The sequence below is a fragment of the Stylophora pistillata genome, chromosome 7, assembly GCF_964205215.1.
Source record: "Stylophora pistillata chromosome 7, jaStyPist1.2, whole genome shotgun sequence".
Taxonomy (NCBI): domain Eukaryota; kingdom Metazoa; phylum Cnidaria; class Anthozoa; order Scleractinia; family Pocilloporidae; genus Stylophora; species Stylophora pistillata.
In genome coordinates, this window is record NC_142525.1 from 996,582 (window position 1) to 1,008,961 (window position 12,380).

Here is a 12,380-nt window from a genome sequence, read left to right on the forward strand (position 1 = left end):
GCTTAACAGTATCACAAAATGTATTTAAAAACACTGATAAATCTAACAACTACATTATATAAACATGGAAATTAAACAGAAATATATTTACAAATCAAAAAAGCTTGGCGAATTAAATATGTCTTTTTTGGAAGAATTCTAGGAATCGGCATTTCTTAAAGATGCGGGTATGCTGTTCCATAATTTAGGTCCTTGAGTAACTTATTCGAACAAGAACGCAAAGAGTAGGAGCTGGTAAAAAAGCTTAGAAAATTGGATATATTTCTTGGTGAATCTCCAAGGGCCTCTAAGGATATCAGTTTTTGTAACTTTAGGAGTTACCCTAGCTAAATAAAAGTATCTACTACTACTAGATTACTACAGTTAAGAAAATCCTCCCCTCCGAAAGCAAAGAACCATCTCCAAGACTCAAAGTCGACGGTCAAGTAATAACTGAAAAGAGCTCAATCGCAAATTATTTCAACAATACATTCGTAAATACAGCTGTCAACCTTTGCAAATCGTTTGTAAATGCTGGATCGAAACTCTCGTGAAGTATATCTTTAACAGAAGCTACGAACGCTACTTTTCTGTTTACTGACAGTTCTGAAACTGCTGTTCAGTCGGAAGGCCGACGAATTAAATCAGGCAAAGCAGTGGGCTTAGATAACATTCCACAAAGACTTCTAAAGGACGCTTCTGCAATAGTCACAAAACCTATTAACAGTAATAATTAATGCTTCACTGTCTCAGAGCAAAGTTCCTGACGACTAGCTTTCGTGGACTTGCGTAAGGCATTCAACGCAATAGCTCATTCTATTTTGTTGAGGAAACTGCGCTATTTTGGAATCAAAAGGAAAGAACTGAACCGATTTGAAAACTATCTGTCTGGCCGCAGCCAAGTTTTGGCAATGCCGGACTTCTGGATAATTTTCAAAGAAGGGCATCCAAAACTGTTTCAAAATCTAAGGATAGTGGTCAAGCTTTAATGGATCTTAAATGGCCTTACAGTAAATGTTATTACAGTCGAGAAGCGACGAACATAATTTTAAAGTGGTTAATAAATGTATTTCTGTTAAATGTCCTCTAAACCCAACCCTAACCCTAATAATACCAGAACAAGACAGGGAAATTTGCTTCATTTGCCTCGCGCTAGAACTGAAAGAGCCAAGAAATCTTTTTTTTATCATGGATATGTTGTTTATAATAGTCACGTTAATTAGAATTGTCTGTATTATTATATTGAATAAGACTTTTTTATTATTTTATATTTATTTTTGGATCCTATTCACCAGGGCTCCTATTGATAGCAGAGCTTTGAGTTCTGATGGGACTACCCTGATGTTGGGATTTCTATTTATTTCTATTTTTATCTATCAAAATGGGAGTTATATGTTTATACTTCTTTGTAAATGTTACAATGCGCGCTGCCCTATTCTGCACTAGCTGTAGGCAGTTTAAGAGAACTTTAGGTAATCCATATAAAATATCAGTACAGACAGTAGTCCAAGTTAGTGGTCACAAAAGGATGAATAATTGCTTAAGCAGATTCACGATCCAAATATGTACTGATCTTACTGATATCAGTTAGTTAGATGGAAATGACATTTTTCGAAAATCTTTTTAATGTGGTTTTCTATATCAGCACTGAGATCGAGTATCACTTCAAGATTACGAACAGAAGAGGAGGATTGAACAGTTTCACCCCCAACATGCAAGAACAAATTCCAATTTCGCCAATGTCAGTGCGAACCGAGCTCTGTCTAAGTTCCAAGCTATTTTTCTTGACTGTTGTTAAAAGTTATTGTGATGAACGAAAACTAAAGTTTTATTTGAACGTTGATATAAAAGTATCAAACATTTATGTGGCGAATTTTGAGATTTAGGTAGCCGGACAATTTTTTAGAAAGTTTTCGGCATTTCAATGAGGGACTTTCCAGCAACTTGACTAACCCAATCGAGACAGGCTTAGTTTGTCCTCCTACCATTTACCAAGTGTAATTACAAGGTGCTACATCTTTTCGTTTATTACAAAGTGCGATGGTCTGCTCTTACCACCTATTTCCACACTCCCCCTGTTGGGGCAAGGCATTGATAGGTGTATTAACAGTAGCTGTATATTTCATAAATAAAAATTGTGCTGCAAGATAAAAATTTACAGCAGTGATGATCATGGCTGAAAACTGCAAACTATATCCGTTATCAGCAAATGAAACAATTTTATGATTGTCATAGTGCCAGAAATGTTTCTTTGACATTATCAATTTTGTTAATTAAGAAACTAAACGTTTTCACATCTGCCTGTGGTGCATCACTTTATAAAACGATTGTAAAGAATTGCTTTCCGAAAACATAGCTAGCTATATTAGAAGCCTTGCTGCAATGACCACAATGTAAATGTAAATAGATTTTGTATATGTAAACACATTACCCTTTTCTTTGAGGAAAACAAAATCCTGCAGAGAAATCAGGAGGGAAAAAATATCCTGCGGAGCATTTAGAATGGAAAAATATCCTGCCCAGCAGATTGCTAGAAAAAATTCATTTCATGACCAAAAATCACCCCCCCCCCACCCCCTCCCCTCAAAAGTTAAATGGTCGGCCGCTTACTTCAATTCAAGAGGCTGGAAAGAAAGCCATTTGTAGCACACGAAATTTGTTTCTGTTTGCATTATTTTGATTATCACCTAGCAGTTTTTGCGTTTCCATGGCCGAAATTGTCCAAGAATTACGAAAATAGTTCTAATTATTTTTTTATTTCATGCGCGAGATCAATGCAGGCAATCCCAACCGGGCAAGATCGGCCCATCTTGCCTGCTCCGGTAGCCAATCAGAACACAAGGTTCACTTCATCTTGCCCACTGGCGCTGCAAGCGATGTAATAAAGTCTGTTACTACAAAGTGCAACAGCTTTTTTATTACAAAGTGTGACAAGTGTAATTATAAACTGCGACAAGTGTTATTACAAAGTGCGACAGATATAGCAAAGTGTAACAATTGTTGCAAAATTGCGACAAAACAGCCCTTCACACACCTTTTTCACGATCCCATGAAGCTGAATAATTTGAAAGTTGAACAGAGACTCGAATTAAAGAGCCAGCTGAACAAGGAATGCACCAAAATAGAGGGAGGACCGTATATTCCATCCGATGGTGGAAAAAAAAGGTTGATACGTGCAGGATTGAACTCATAAAAATTCTCATCGGAAACAACTGACGGTGTATCATAATTCATTAAAATATCAAGACTATCAATCGTATGTTCTCGTTTGAAAGTGGCAACTTTTATATGATGTGCATCCTTAAAAGGAGCTTGTTTCTCGACCCATCCTTGAACGGAAAAAAGCACTCAATAATGTGGATCACAATAATTATTATCAAACTGATTGCAGTTTTATTTTATTAAACGGCCCATTTAAAGGTGATTGTTCACAATGGAACGTCTACATGTGATCCCAATGGATCCAGATAGCTGTCAAAGTGAGAAAACATTAATTAGCAATTATGAGATGTAAGTTTTCAAATGTCATGTCATTTACCGGTGAGTACATTTAAAGGGCTTCGACCCTCTTTAATTTTTAATTTATTTCGACCGTTTTTGTTGATAAAGTACTCAAGTAGCAATGTCGACGGACAGGACAAGACGATCAAGAAGTATGAAACGTTCTTTCATATTGCTACGCTACTGCGATCAGCTGAAGGTACCGCGTCCCAACATCCAGCGGGTGTTGGAAAGTAGTGGAAGACTCACCCAGGTGGAATTTCCGAACAACTCCAGTACAGCCAATCTGCAAGAGATCGTATTGAATGGTTTCAGGCAGCATCTAAATAGTAGGGAGGCGTCGAGGTAAAGCTGACAAATAGTTAATAGGAGGTAACAGATTTCTGGCCTATAAATATGTATTCTATAGCGGTTAACCGTTTTTATTTTTAGATTGCTCTTTTATCGAACTGTCAGTGGTTCTAACCTGTTGACCCTGGCTGGCACATGGGATGATATGTGCGGGGATACCATGAAGGCAATGTTCAAAAGCCGCTCTAGAGTGTTCATACGATTAGATCGAGGTAAGATAACTCTTAACGAAAAGGGCAAGTCATCTTCATAGTTAGAAAAGGCCCTGGGGAAAAAAACATTTGCATAACGACAAGACATGTCCAAGCCGCAACAGCAGTCCCGATAAACTTTTAACGAGGATTACTGGAAAATTCGAACCAATTTTACCGACATAATTTTGAAAAGTATGCTGATGTTTGGAGATAGAGCACGTTGCGGTACTTCATGCTTCAACCCGCGAGAGGATGACACGCGAGCTCCACTCGAGCGACGATGCGCAAGTGGCGGGGTCTGGCCCGAGTTGAATCGAGTCTTGACTCACTTGTGCACGGTACAAGTGCCGAAGAGATCTTTTACTTACAACGTAGAAAATACATTTTTACAGTGTATTCGGAAAAGTTCGTTTGTTCACAGGACTGAAGAACAACAATGTCTAGTAGAATTATGGTTACGAATATCTGTCTCATTCAAGGAGTACTCATGTTAATCTGCACCATATTTAACTATGTCTGCACTGGGCTCAACTACACATCAGACAGTGTCTTTTAAATTTAATGAATAACGTCGTCGTTCTCTCTTTTTCAGATAGCACGAATCAAGATCAGGATGGCGAAGCAGGTGATTATTAATAAATGAAAAGATCAATATCATATTTAAGCATTAAAGGTTTTTCGAAGACGATCGAGCACCCGCCATATACCGATAATTGTAGAACTTTCCTTGCCTCCTTGCCAAGGACGTGATTGAAATTCATTCCTAGCTTAATTGATTGTGATGTTCTGGAAGTAATTGGAGTTTCCATGAAAAGATGATCTTAAGTGATTAATGATGTGCTGAGTTTCCTTTAAATTAATAACTTAATAACGTCGTTCTCTCTTTTTCAGATAACACGAATCAAGATCGAGATGGTGCAGCAGGTGATTATTAACGAAAAGTTCATATCATATTTATGCATTAAAGGTTTTTCTTAGACGATCGAGCACCCGCCAATTATCGGTAATTGGAGAACATTCCTTACCGATTGAAATTCGTTCTTAGCTTAACTGACTGTGATGTTATCATTAGTAATTGCAGTTTCTGTGAAAAGATGATGTTAAGTAACCTAGAATACTTTGCAAGAGAATCACTTTATTTAAACCCGATCGTTCTTTTCTTTAATGCTTGATACAACAGGGCAATCAACATCAGGAACTGGAAATGTTGGAATTGGGGTAGCGAGAGCCCCCAACGAGGTGGTTGTGGTATACCCTCCAGAAGGTACATGGCATTATGTGTTATGATTAATCACTTCTAGGATAGTCAGAAATGAAACTTGATTTGGTACCAATAAATGGGGCTGTAACGCGAACATGTCAACTGGTGTTTAGATGAGAGTATACAAACACGTAAAAACCTTGTGTTAACATTTAATTTAGGTGAACCCTAAAATAGCCATCCATATATTATTTGATTTCAAATAATTTTTATGGCCACTGCCTCCTATGGAGATGAGGCCATAATGTTGACTTGGTTGAGTGGGTGAACGAGCGAGTGAGTGTGACTGTAGAATTCGAAAGGATAGATGGATAGAGGAATGGTGAGGTTCTTGAGGTAGCCACTATAATTTTTCATTTCTCTTTAATATTATTATCATTATTTTAATCATTAATTTATTATTATGAATATGACTATTTGTTAGCATCTATTGGGTACTAAAAAAGATGTGGGATGTAATAGTAGTAGCCATATCCAGTCTTAACTGCCTATTTTTTTTACTTCAGATGAAAACACAAGTGATGAGGAACTTGGTAGACCTATCTTTACTTCATCACCAATAGTACATCAAGTACCCATTGTAGCAGGTACATGTAGGTATACTTTCCACACTTTTTCTGTCTGGAGAACTAAAGTGTAGGGTAGCATTGCTCTTGCAGCTTTAATGAACTTGTTTTCCTTTTTTTGTCTTTTTCTTTTCCTTTCAATTAGGTGACCACAAAAGAGCAGAGATGTTTGTTGAAAGCCTATATGGTAAAGATGAAGGAAGTTCAATATGTAATTATTTCTGGAGTTGAGTTACAAATGGGATGGGCATAATTATATTGCACAAAGAGATATTAAGAATGAAATACCCACTTGAAAAGACTATGAGAGTTGTAATAACTTGAAAGACAAAACTTATAGCTGAAACTAGTCAATTCATGCTGTTTATAGTCTTTGTAATCATTCATCCTAAAGTTGTTCTCAATTTCCTAGAGTCAGTAGTCACATGCTGTCCTATGGCAATGGATGGCCACATTTTGGCTGCACAGGCAGTAGAAGGTAATAGTGTAATCCAATAATTATATACAAATTTTAAAGGTCAAATATTGGCTTGTCAATCCTAGTTCAAATTATATTTTGATAGGTTTTGAACATGAATATAGTAAAATAATGTAATAGAAGAAAGGAGAATAAGTTAAAAAAAGACATGTAATGTTTTTCAGTGGGAACAGTGGAAGAGGAGGTGGATCAACTGGTTGGTGCAGAAGCGAGTAAGTAAAGACTTGGAATGAATCATCTTAATCTGGTCCTGCAAAGAAGTTATGTGCTCAATTGATTCTACATTCCTACTGTTAGACCCAAGATGTGGACCAGCCTATGATTTACAGCTTCTAAGAAAACTAATGGTAGCACATGATGTGCCCCCAGTGCTACCATTCCTGTGCATAAATGCACGAGAAGTAAGTGTGTGAAGGTTTGTAGGGATGATTTTAGATAAGAGTTGCATACAAAGTCTCTTCAGGTTATGATGGACAAGTCACAGTTGGCCTAGTCATAAGCATGTGAAACTTCAGATTGTGTTGCAGTCAGGTTCATGACCTTGCTATATGTCAGGAGGTTTTGTGTTTGAATGAAATACATTCTTTCTCAAAGTGCCTATTTCCAGCCTGCACCATTAATGACAACCAGAAAACTTGCAGGGAAACCTAATCAAATGCTGGGGATTAACCTCTTAGGAGCCAACAGCTATACATGACCTTGTTTTTTGAGCTAACCGCCTCCCGGTTAGCTCAACCGCCTCCCAGTTAGCTCAATTGGTTAGAGCGCTGGACTGTTGTGCGGGAGGTCGAGGTCGATGGTTCGAGCCCCGGCCGGACCAACACTCAAGGTCTTAAAATAACTGAGGAGAATGCGCTACCTTTCTTTAATAAGAAATGGATAGACATTCTAGTATTCTCGGATAAGGACGAATAAACCGTAGGTCCCGTCTCCTGCATCTATTAATTAGATAATTTGGTTAGGCAGGGGACGTTAAAGAACCCACTCACGAGATTACTGTGATGTGGTCTGGCCTGTTTACTGGGAATTGGAGGGAGGGGGCATCTTCAAATAAGTTTCCTTCGATTGTTTGTAAAACTGCTGATGCAGTCTGGCCAAAGTCCCCCGAACATTGTTGTGATGCGCATTTGATCATATCGACATGTTAATTTGGGCAATATAAATATTAAATTATTAAATAAATAAATATTAAACTATTATTTCTTCATGGGACTCACATTTCATTAATTCTAAGTTCTAATGTTGCAATTTAGAATCAAGTGTAGTATTACAACTGACTGAGGTCTATCTTGGGTTCATAGTGTTTTTACATAATTGTATAAAATGTACATGTAACTTTGTGTTCATGTTTAGTTTTTTTAGCGCTTTGCGTCCGATTGTAGTGTTAGGATTGTGACATAAAACACGTCACTTAATGTTTTGACATTTCTAATCAATTCTTCCCATTCCCTAAATTATACAGTTGAGTCATCACTAGTTGAAGGTTACATACATCAAAATACACTGAAAGGAAATGCATGTCTTATGAAATTAGAGGTTCTGCACGATAATGTTTGGAAGGGAAAGACAAAATTAATGTTGTGCATTTATACAATTAAAAGCAATTATCATTATAACATTCAAAAAAATCTTATTATCTAAAAATTGAACTCAGATGAGAAAGCAGTGCCACCAGGACTGTATTCCTTTGGTGCTCATCCGCTACAAAGCTTCGCAAAAGGCCATGGATACCTTAAGGTACACCTCCTATAAATCTCTGCAATATAACCTCATAACAATCAGAGCAAAGAATTATACAGTGGTCATGCTTTGCATTTCATTTCATTAGGGATAAGTGATTCTAGTTAAACATATTTCAATAATAGCTGAGATGTGCAAGTCATATTGTAGTATTGTATCCATCACTTCATTGAATATAGTACACACTACTGGTTCATTTCAGAGCTTTGTTGGATATATCAGATGTGTTGGGAACCTGCTATCTGTGTGCCTCCCTTCAAGGCAGCAATTTTGATAACAGTGGTAAGTGTTTAGGCTTGATTACCAACCTCTGTTATTATTATTGTTATTATTATTATTATTATTATTATTATTATAATTATTAGTTGTTGAGACACTGGTGGTTCTCCTGGTGACTCACATGATTATCAAGCTGTATCCCAAGGAAATCATTTTCAAATTTTTTTCCCACTTTTACCATGAAACAGCAGTTTATTGGACAACAAAAGTCAGCTCTCAAAAGGCATGTAACCTCAAACAGATTTTTCCATAGTTCATTGTCAATCACAACATTGTCTTGGAAAATAAAATGTAGGAAACAAACACAAATTAGTTGTTCAACAAAAATGCATGCAAAAGTAATATGTTTTGAACAGAACCATCCAAAAGAGACATTGTCATGTCCTCAGTAATGTAATGAATTGAATGTCTTATTTGCATAGCTTGTGGGAAACATCAACAATCTCAACAATCGAGTGAAGATGTGGAGGTCAGGGTGATGCACCCCACATTAACTTCCAACAGGATGATAGTTGGAAGTTTGATAGCAGGTCAGTGCAGGCATCTGAGCTTCCAGTTTGTTGCTCAAATTGTAACCTATCAAAGGTATCCCATACATGGTAATCCTGTAGCTGATAATCATAAGTTACAAAAATCTCAAATCTCCTGATTTTCTTCTGATTTGGGAGTTTTAGAAAACATTTACAAACAAACAAACCAAGAAATGAAAAAAATACAAGTGTATGATGTTCTGTTAAATTATGCAATTTAACACTGATAATTATCTCGTTGTGTATTAATGGTATGGATGACTATGTCTTCAAGGAAATGAAAGTAGCCTTACAAGAGAGTTGGTAGAAGCAATACACCAAGGCAAGGAGGCTTCAAATGCTCTAAAGGCTCACAGGTTAATGTTGCAGTGTACTATAACTAACTATTGTTCAGGTTGATCTCATTATAACCATAATGGTTTAAGTTTTCTAACTCAAACTACATTAATTTGAATTTACAGGGACCTCTTGGAAAGGGACAGAGCTATAAGATTACAGCAGGAAATTGAATTGCAAGCTTCTGTAAGTTTGGTACATCACAGATAAATTGGCAACCATTAAATACACTGTAGATTCAAAATTGTGTAGCAAAGACAGTTAAATCTGCGTATACCACACATACAGCACAAAAATGCCAATGCATGTACATTAGAAAAAGAAGTGTAAACTACTTATAGAAAGAACTCATGGTGTATATCTTTTTGGTAGAAGAGAAAAATTAAAAAATACAAACAATAAGGAGGAAATTAACTGAAAATACCATTGTTGGCTTTCTGGATAAACCAATCAGACACCACAAAGATAGCACTATGTGAACTAGGAAACAAATGTAGCTTTATTGATGTAAACAGCTGATAGAAAGAAATCATGATGTAATTTTTTTCTTTTTGTAGAAAAGAAAAATTAATATAAAAACAAGAATGAAGAAACTGCAAATACAATCGTTGGCTTTATTTGAAATGTATTTATAAAGTGGTGCTTTGAATTACATATACTTTATTATGAATTCCACTTTTTCAGGAGGCTTTAGACAGGGCCAAAAGCAAACCACAAACAGAGGAAAGAGTAAGTTTAAGTTACTTTGTTGGATATTTTTAAAGATTTTTTAACCTTACATGAGCAGAATATCAACATGGTTCATTAACAGATATATTACTTCCAAATGAATTTCTAAATCTTGGCATGTCCATTTCCATGTATTCTAAATTCAATCACAGGCCCAAAGACCTCAGGACTTAGAAAATGAGGTAAATAATGCAAATGTTCTGGCAATTGTATTTATTAACAATAAATAAACCAGATAATATCTGAAAAGTAGTATTCCAAAAATCCACATCAACAGAAATGCGTATACCAGTAGTATGTATATATTAGTGTATAAGTGAAGGCATCTGTTTTTGCACAGAGTGAGATGTGGCTGTATATAGTGCTATTAAAAGCAAAACAGGAAATTGGGAAATTATCACTTTTATGCCCCATGTTAATTGTCTACTAAATTAAAATAACTCATTGTATATTACTTATATGGCAGGCTGATCTTGGTGAAGGTGAAAATTTGGATGAAACTGTGGTGGATTCTGCGGAGGTAATGTCTGTACTTCCTTGAAACTGCCAAAACTAATATGGCTTAACTGGCTAAAGTGCAAAATTGGACTTTGATTGATTTACTGGATATTCCCAGTTATGGCTTTTAAGAATCCTAGATATATCTTTGTCTGCAATTGACGTGCTCGTCAATTGATGTTCCTAAAAAACTCTAATATGAGGAAAAATCCAGCAAACTCACTGGCGTGCAGTGAATTTGTTCTTCCATGAGTTTCTAAGTGTTGGTCAAATGCCAATTTCCTCATTGTACTTTGAATTTCAACTGCACGTGCAGCACTGCATGGTAATAATTATCAGCAAAGCAAGGTGAAATTTTTTGGGTTTAAATGATGATTATGATGGTTTCTTTGCAACTCTTTGAACACTGGAGAAATTATTCCCTTAATAAGTCTTAATAAGTCTTGGGAAATACTTTAATATGAGTAAAACTCCAATTAATCATTTTTGTTTAGGTCCGCAAGAGAAGGCTCGCAAGGTTTAGTGAAGGGGTAATTACTTTTTATGATGTATTTCAAAAATTATCCATTGCAAGTCTTTTTTTAAGTGAATAGTAAACCTTTCATTTTGAAAACAACTTTGAAGACATAGGTGGTCAAACACAAACAAGTAAAACTTGATTGTTTTATATATTTTGTAGGAATCTTGTAAATATCCCCATAATAATGAGAGTGACTGTGATGAAGATAGTAGAATTGTAAGTATCGTAAGTGGTTTGAGATGAAGTATAGTTACTATTTCAAAACTTGAAGGAAAAAGTGCAGATCTTTTGAAGAATTTATTTGATTAAAATGTATTTTCTTTTTTTTTTGCAGACTTTCAAGAATTAATAATTTGTATTTTTGTAGTAAAATCTCAATTGTTGAACTTAATCCATAAATTTTCATTTCTATTTAATTTTTAGTGATTTGTTTTTAATAAGTTATTATGTATTACCCATATTGTAATTCATATTTTTATAAGCAATACAACTATTTAAGTTGTGATACAAGTTGTGGATGGGTTTTATTCAAATTAAACTTCATTTCCCTTCCTTGATGTTGTTTTTTCTTCAAAAAAGGTATGAGATATATTATCAATAGTTTGTCTATTTGCATGTCTTTTGATGCTGTCAATGCAAATAATAATAAAAGTGAATGAGGTCCAGGTTCAGCACCAGGCAAATATAAGTGTATTCAACTTCTCTCATTGTATAATAATAAACTATAAGTGAATCTCGCAACTTGATTAACTGAATTAAAGGGGAGGTGATGATTATTGCCAATGTGACACAAAGTAAGAAATCATTCGTTGAAAGCAAAACGGATGGGTTAGCTCAATGATGGTACAAATAAAGACTTGCACTCTCTAAATGAACAGTTTATTGTATCCATTAATTTCTTTTCTGGCAATAGATAGGTTTCACATCATTTTGATTTCAGTATCAACAAGATTACAAACAACTATGCGCATGAAATGAAATGAAAGAAAAGTTCTTTTCGTCGATATGTAATGGTGGCCTTAATAATTTCTTCGTTCATACACTGTTGAGGGTCTTTAAAGCAAAACTGATTTTAAAAGGTTTGCTCAGTGATCATCTAAACAATAGAGGCTCAAACTCCCTCAGTTCATAGTTGATATTATCCATTCATTCATTTCTGATCATTAATATTGATTCTCACAACTACAATACCCCCCTTCCTGTTAATCCAGCCAAACAACTGAAATACATTTGAATTTATTCAATTTAGAGTTTATTTGCATTTGCACACGACCCCACAAGCTGTTCAGCTTTAAACATTATCGTGTCTAAATAAAGGTGTTATTATACTGTTGGCAGTTATGAAAAGTTTATATAAGTAATTTTGATTTAAGTAATTTTGATTTTCAATTTACAATAAAGCGAAGCACTTGTCAAAC

General features: G+C 35.4%; 2 protein-coding genes across 8 annotated transcripts; both read left to right on the forward strand.

Annotated features, from left to right (window-relative positions):
* The first annotated feature begins 2,865 nt into the window (after positions 1–2,865).
* LOC148726064 (uncharacterized) lies at positions 2,866–4,503 on the forward strand. The gene is made up of 2 exons (XM_088728635.1): positions 2,866–3,825; positions 3,913–4,503. Exons 1-2 carry the CDS (start codon positions 3,602–3,604, stop codon positions 4,082–4,084), a joined length of 396 nt encoding a protein of 131 aa, XP_088584761.1. The 5' UTR covers positions 2,866–3,601; the 3' UTR covers positions 4,085–4,503.
* LOC148726065 (uncharacterized) lies at positions 4,359–11,514 on the forward strand. Of its 7 annotated transcripts, none has more exons than XM_088728627.1 (19): positions 4,362–4,650; positions 4,917–4,949; positions 5,206–5,289; positions 5,793–5,879; positions 5,998–6,039; positions 6,265–6,330; positions 6,495–6,542; positions 6,628–6,731; positions 7,985–8,067; positions 8,273–8,352; positions 8,772–8,879; positions 9,154–9,235; positions 9,341–9,401; positions 9,900–9,944; positions 10,097–10,126; positions 10,411–10,464; positions 10,937–10,972; positions 11,122–11,178; positions 11,297–11,514. In XM_088728627.1, exons 1-19 carry the CDS (start codon positions 4,587–4,589, stop codon positions 11,309–11,311), a joined length of 1,179 nt encoding a protein of 392 aa, XP_088584753.1. In that variant the 5' UTR covers positions 4,362–4,586; the 3' UTR covers positions 11,312–11,514. The 7 variants fall into 7 exon arrangements, with proteins under 7 accessions (XP_088584757.1, XP_088584759.1, XP_088584760.1 ...); XM_088728628.1 differs by having other exon boundaries at positions 5,793–5,873; XM_088728631.1 differs by lacking the exon at positions 6,495–6,542 and having other exon boundaries at positions 4,359–4,650.
* The last annotated feature ends 866 nt before the right edge of the window (positions 11,515–12,380 follow it).

Bases quoted from the DNA above. Each gene is read 5' to 3' on its own strand.
- LOC148726065 (XM_088728627.1), top strand. From the start codon at position 4,587: ATGAATAACGTCGTCGTTCTCTCTTTTTCAGATAGCACGAATCAAGAT. The intron at 6,543-6,627 runs GTAAGTAAAGAC...TCCTACTGTTAG, and splicing joins ACTGGTTGGTGCAGAAGCGA to ACCCAAGATGTGGACCAGCC. The intron at 9,236-9,340 runs GTTAATGTTGCA...TTGAATTTACAG, and splicing joins AATGCTCTAAAGGCTCACAG to GGACCTCTTGGAAAGGGACA.
- LOC148726064 (XM_088728635.1), top strand. From the start codon at position 3,602: ATGTCGACGGACAGGACAAGACGATCAAGAAGTATGAAACGTTCTTTC. The intron at 3,826-3,912 runs GTAAAGCTGACA...TTTTATTTTTAG, and splicing joins AATAGTAGGGAGGCGTCGAG to ATTGCTCTTTTATCGAACTG.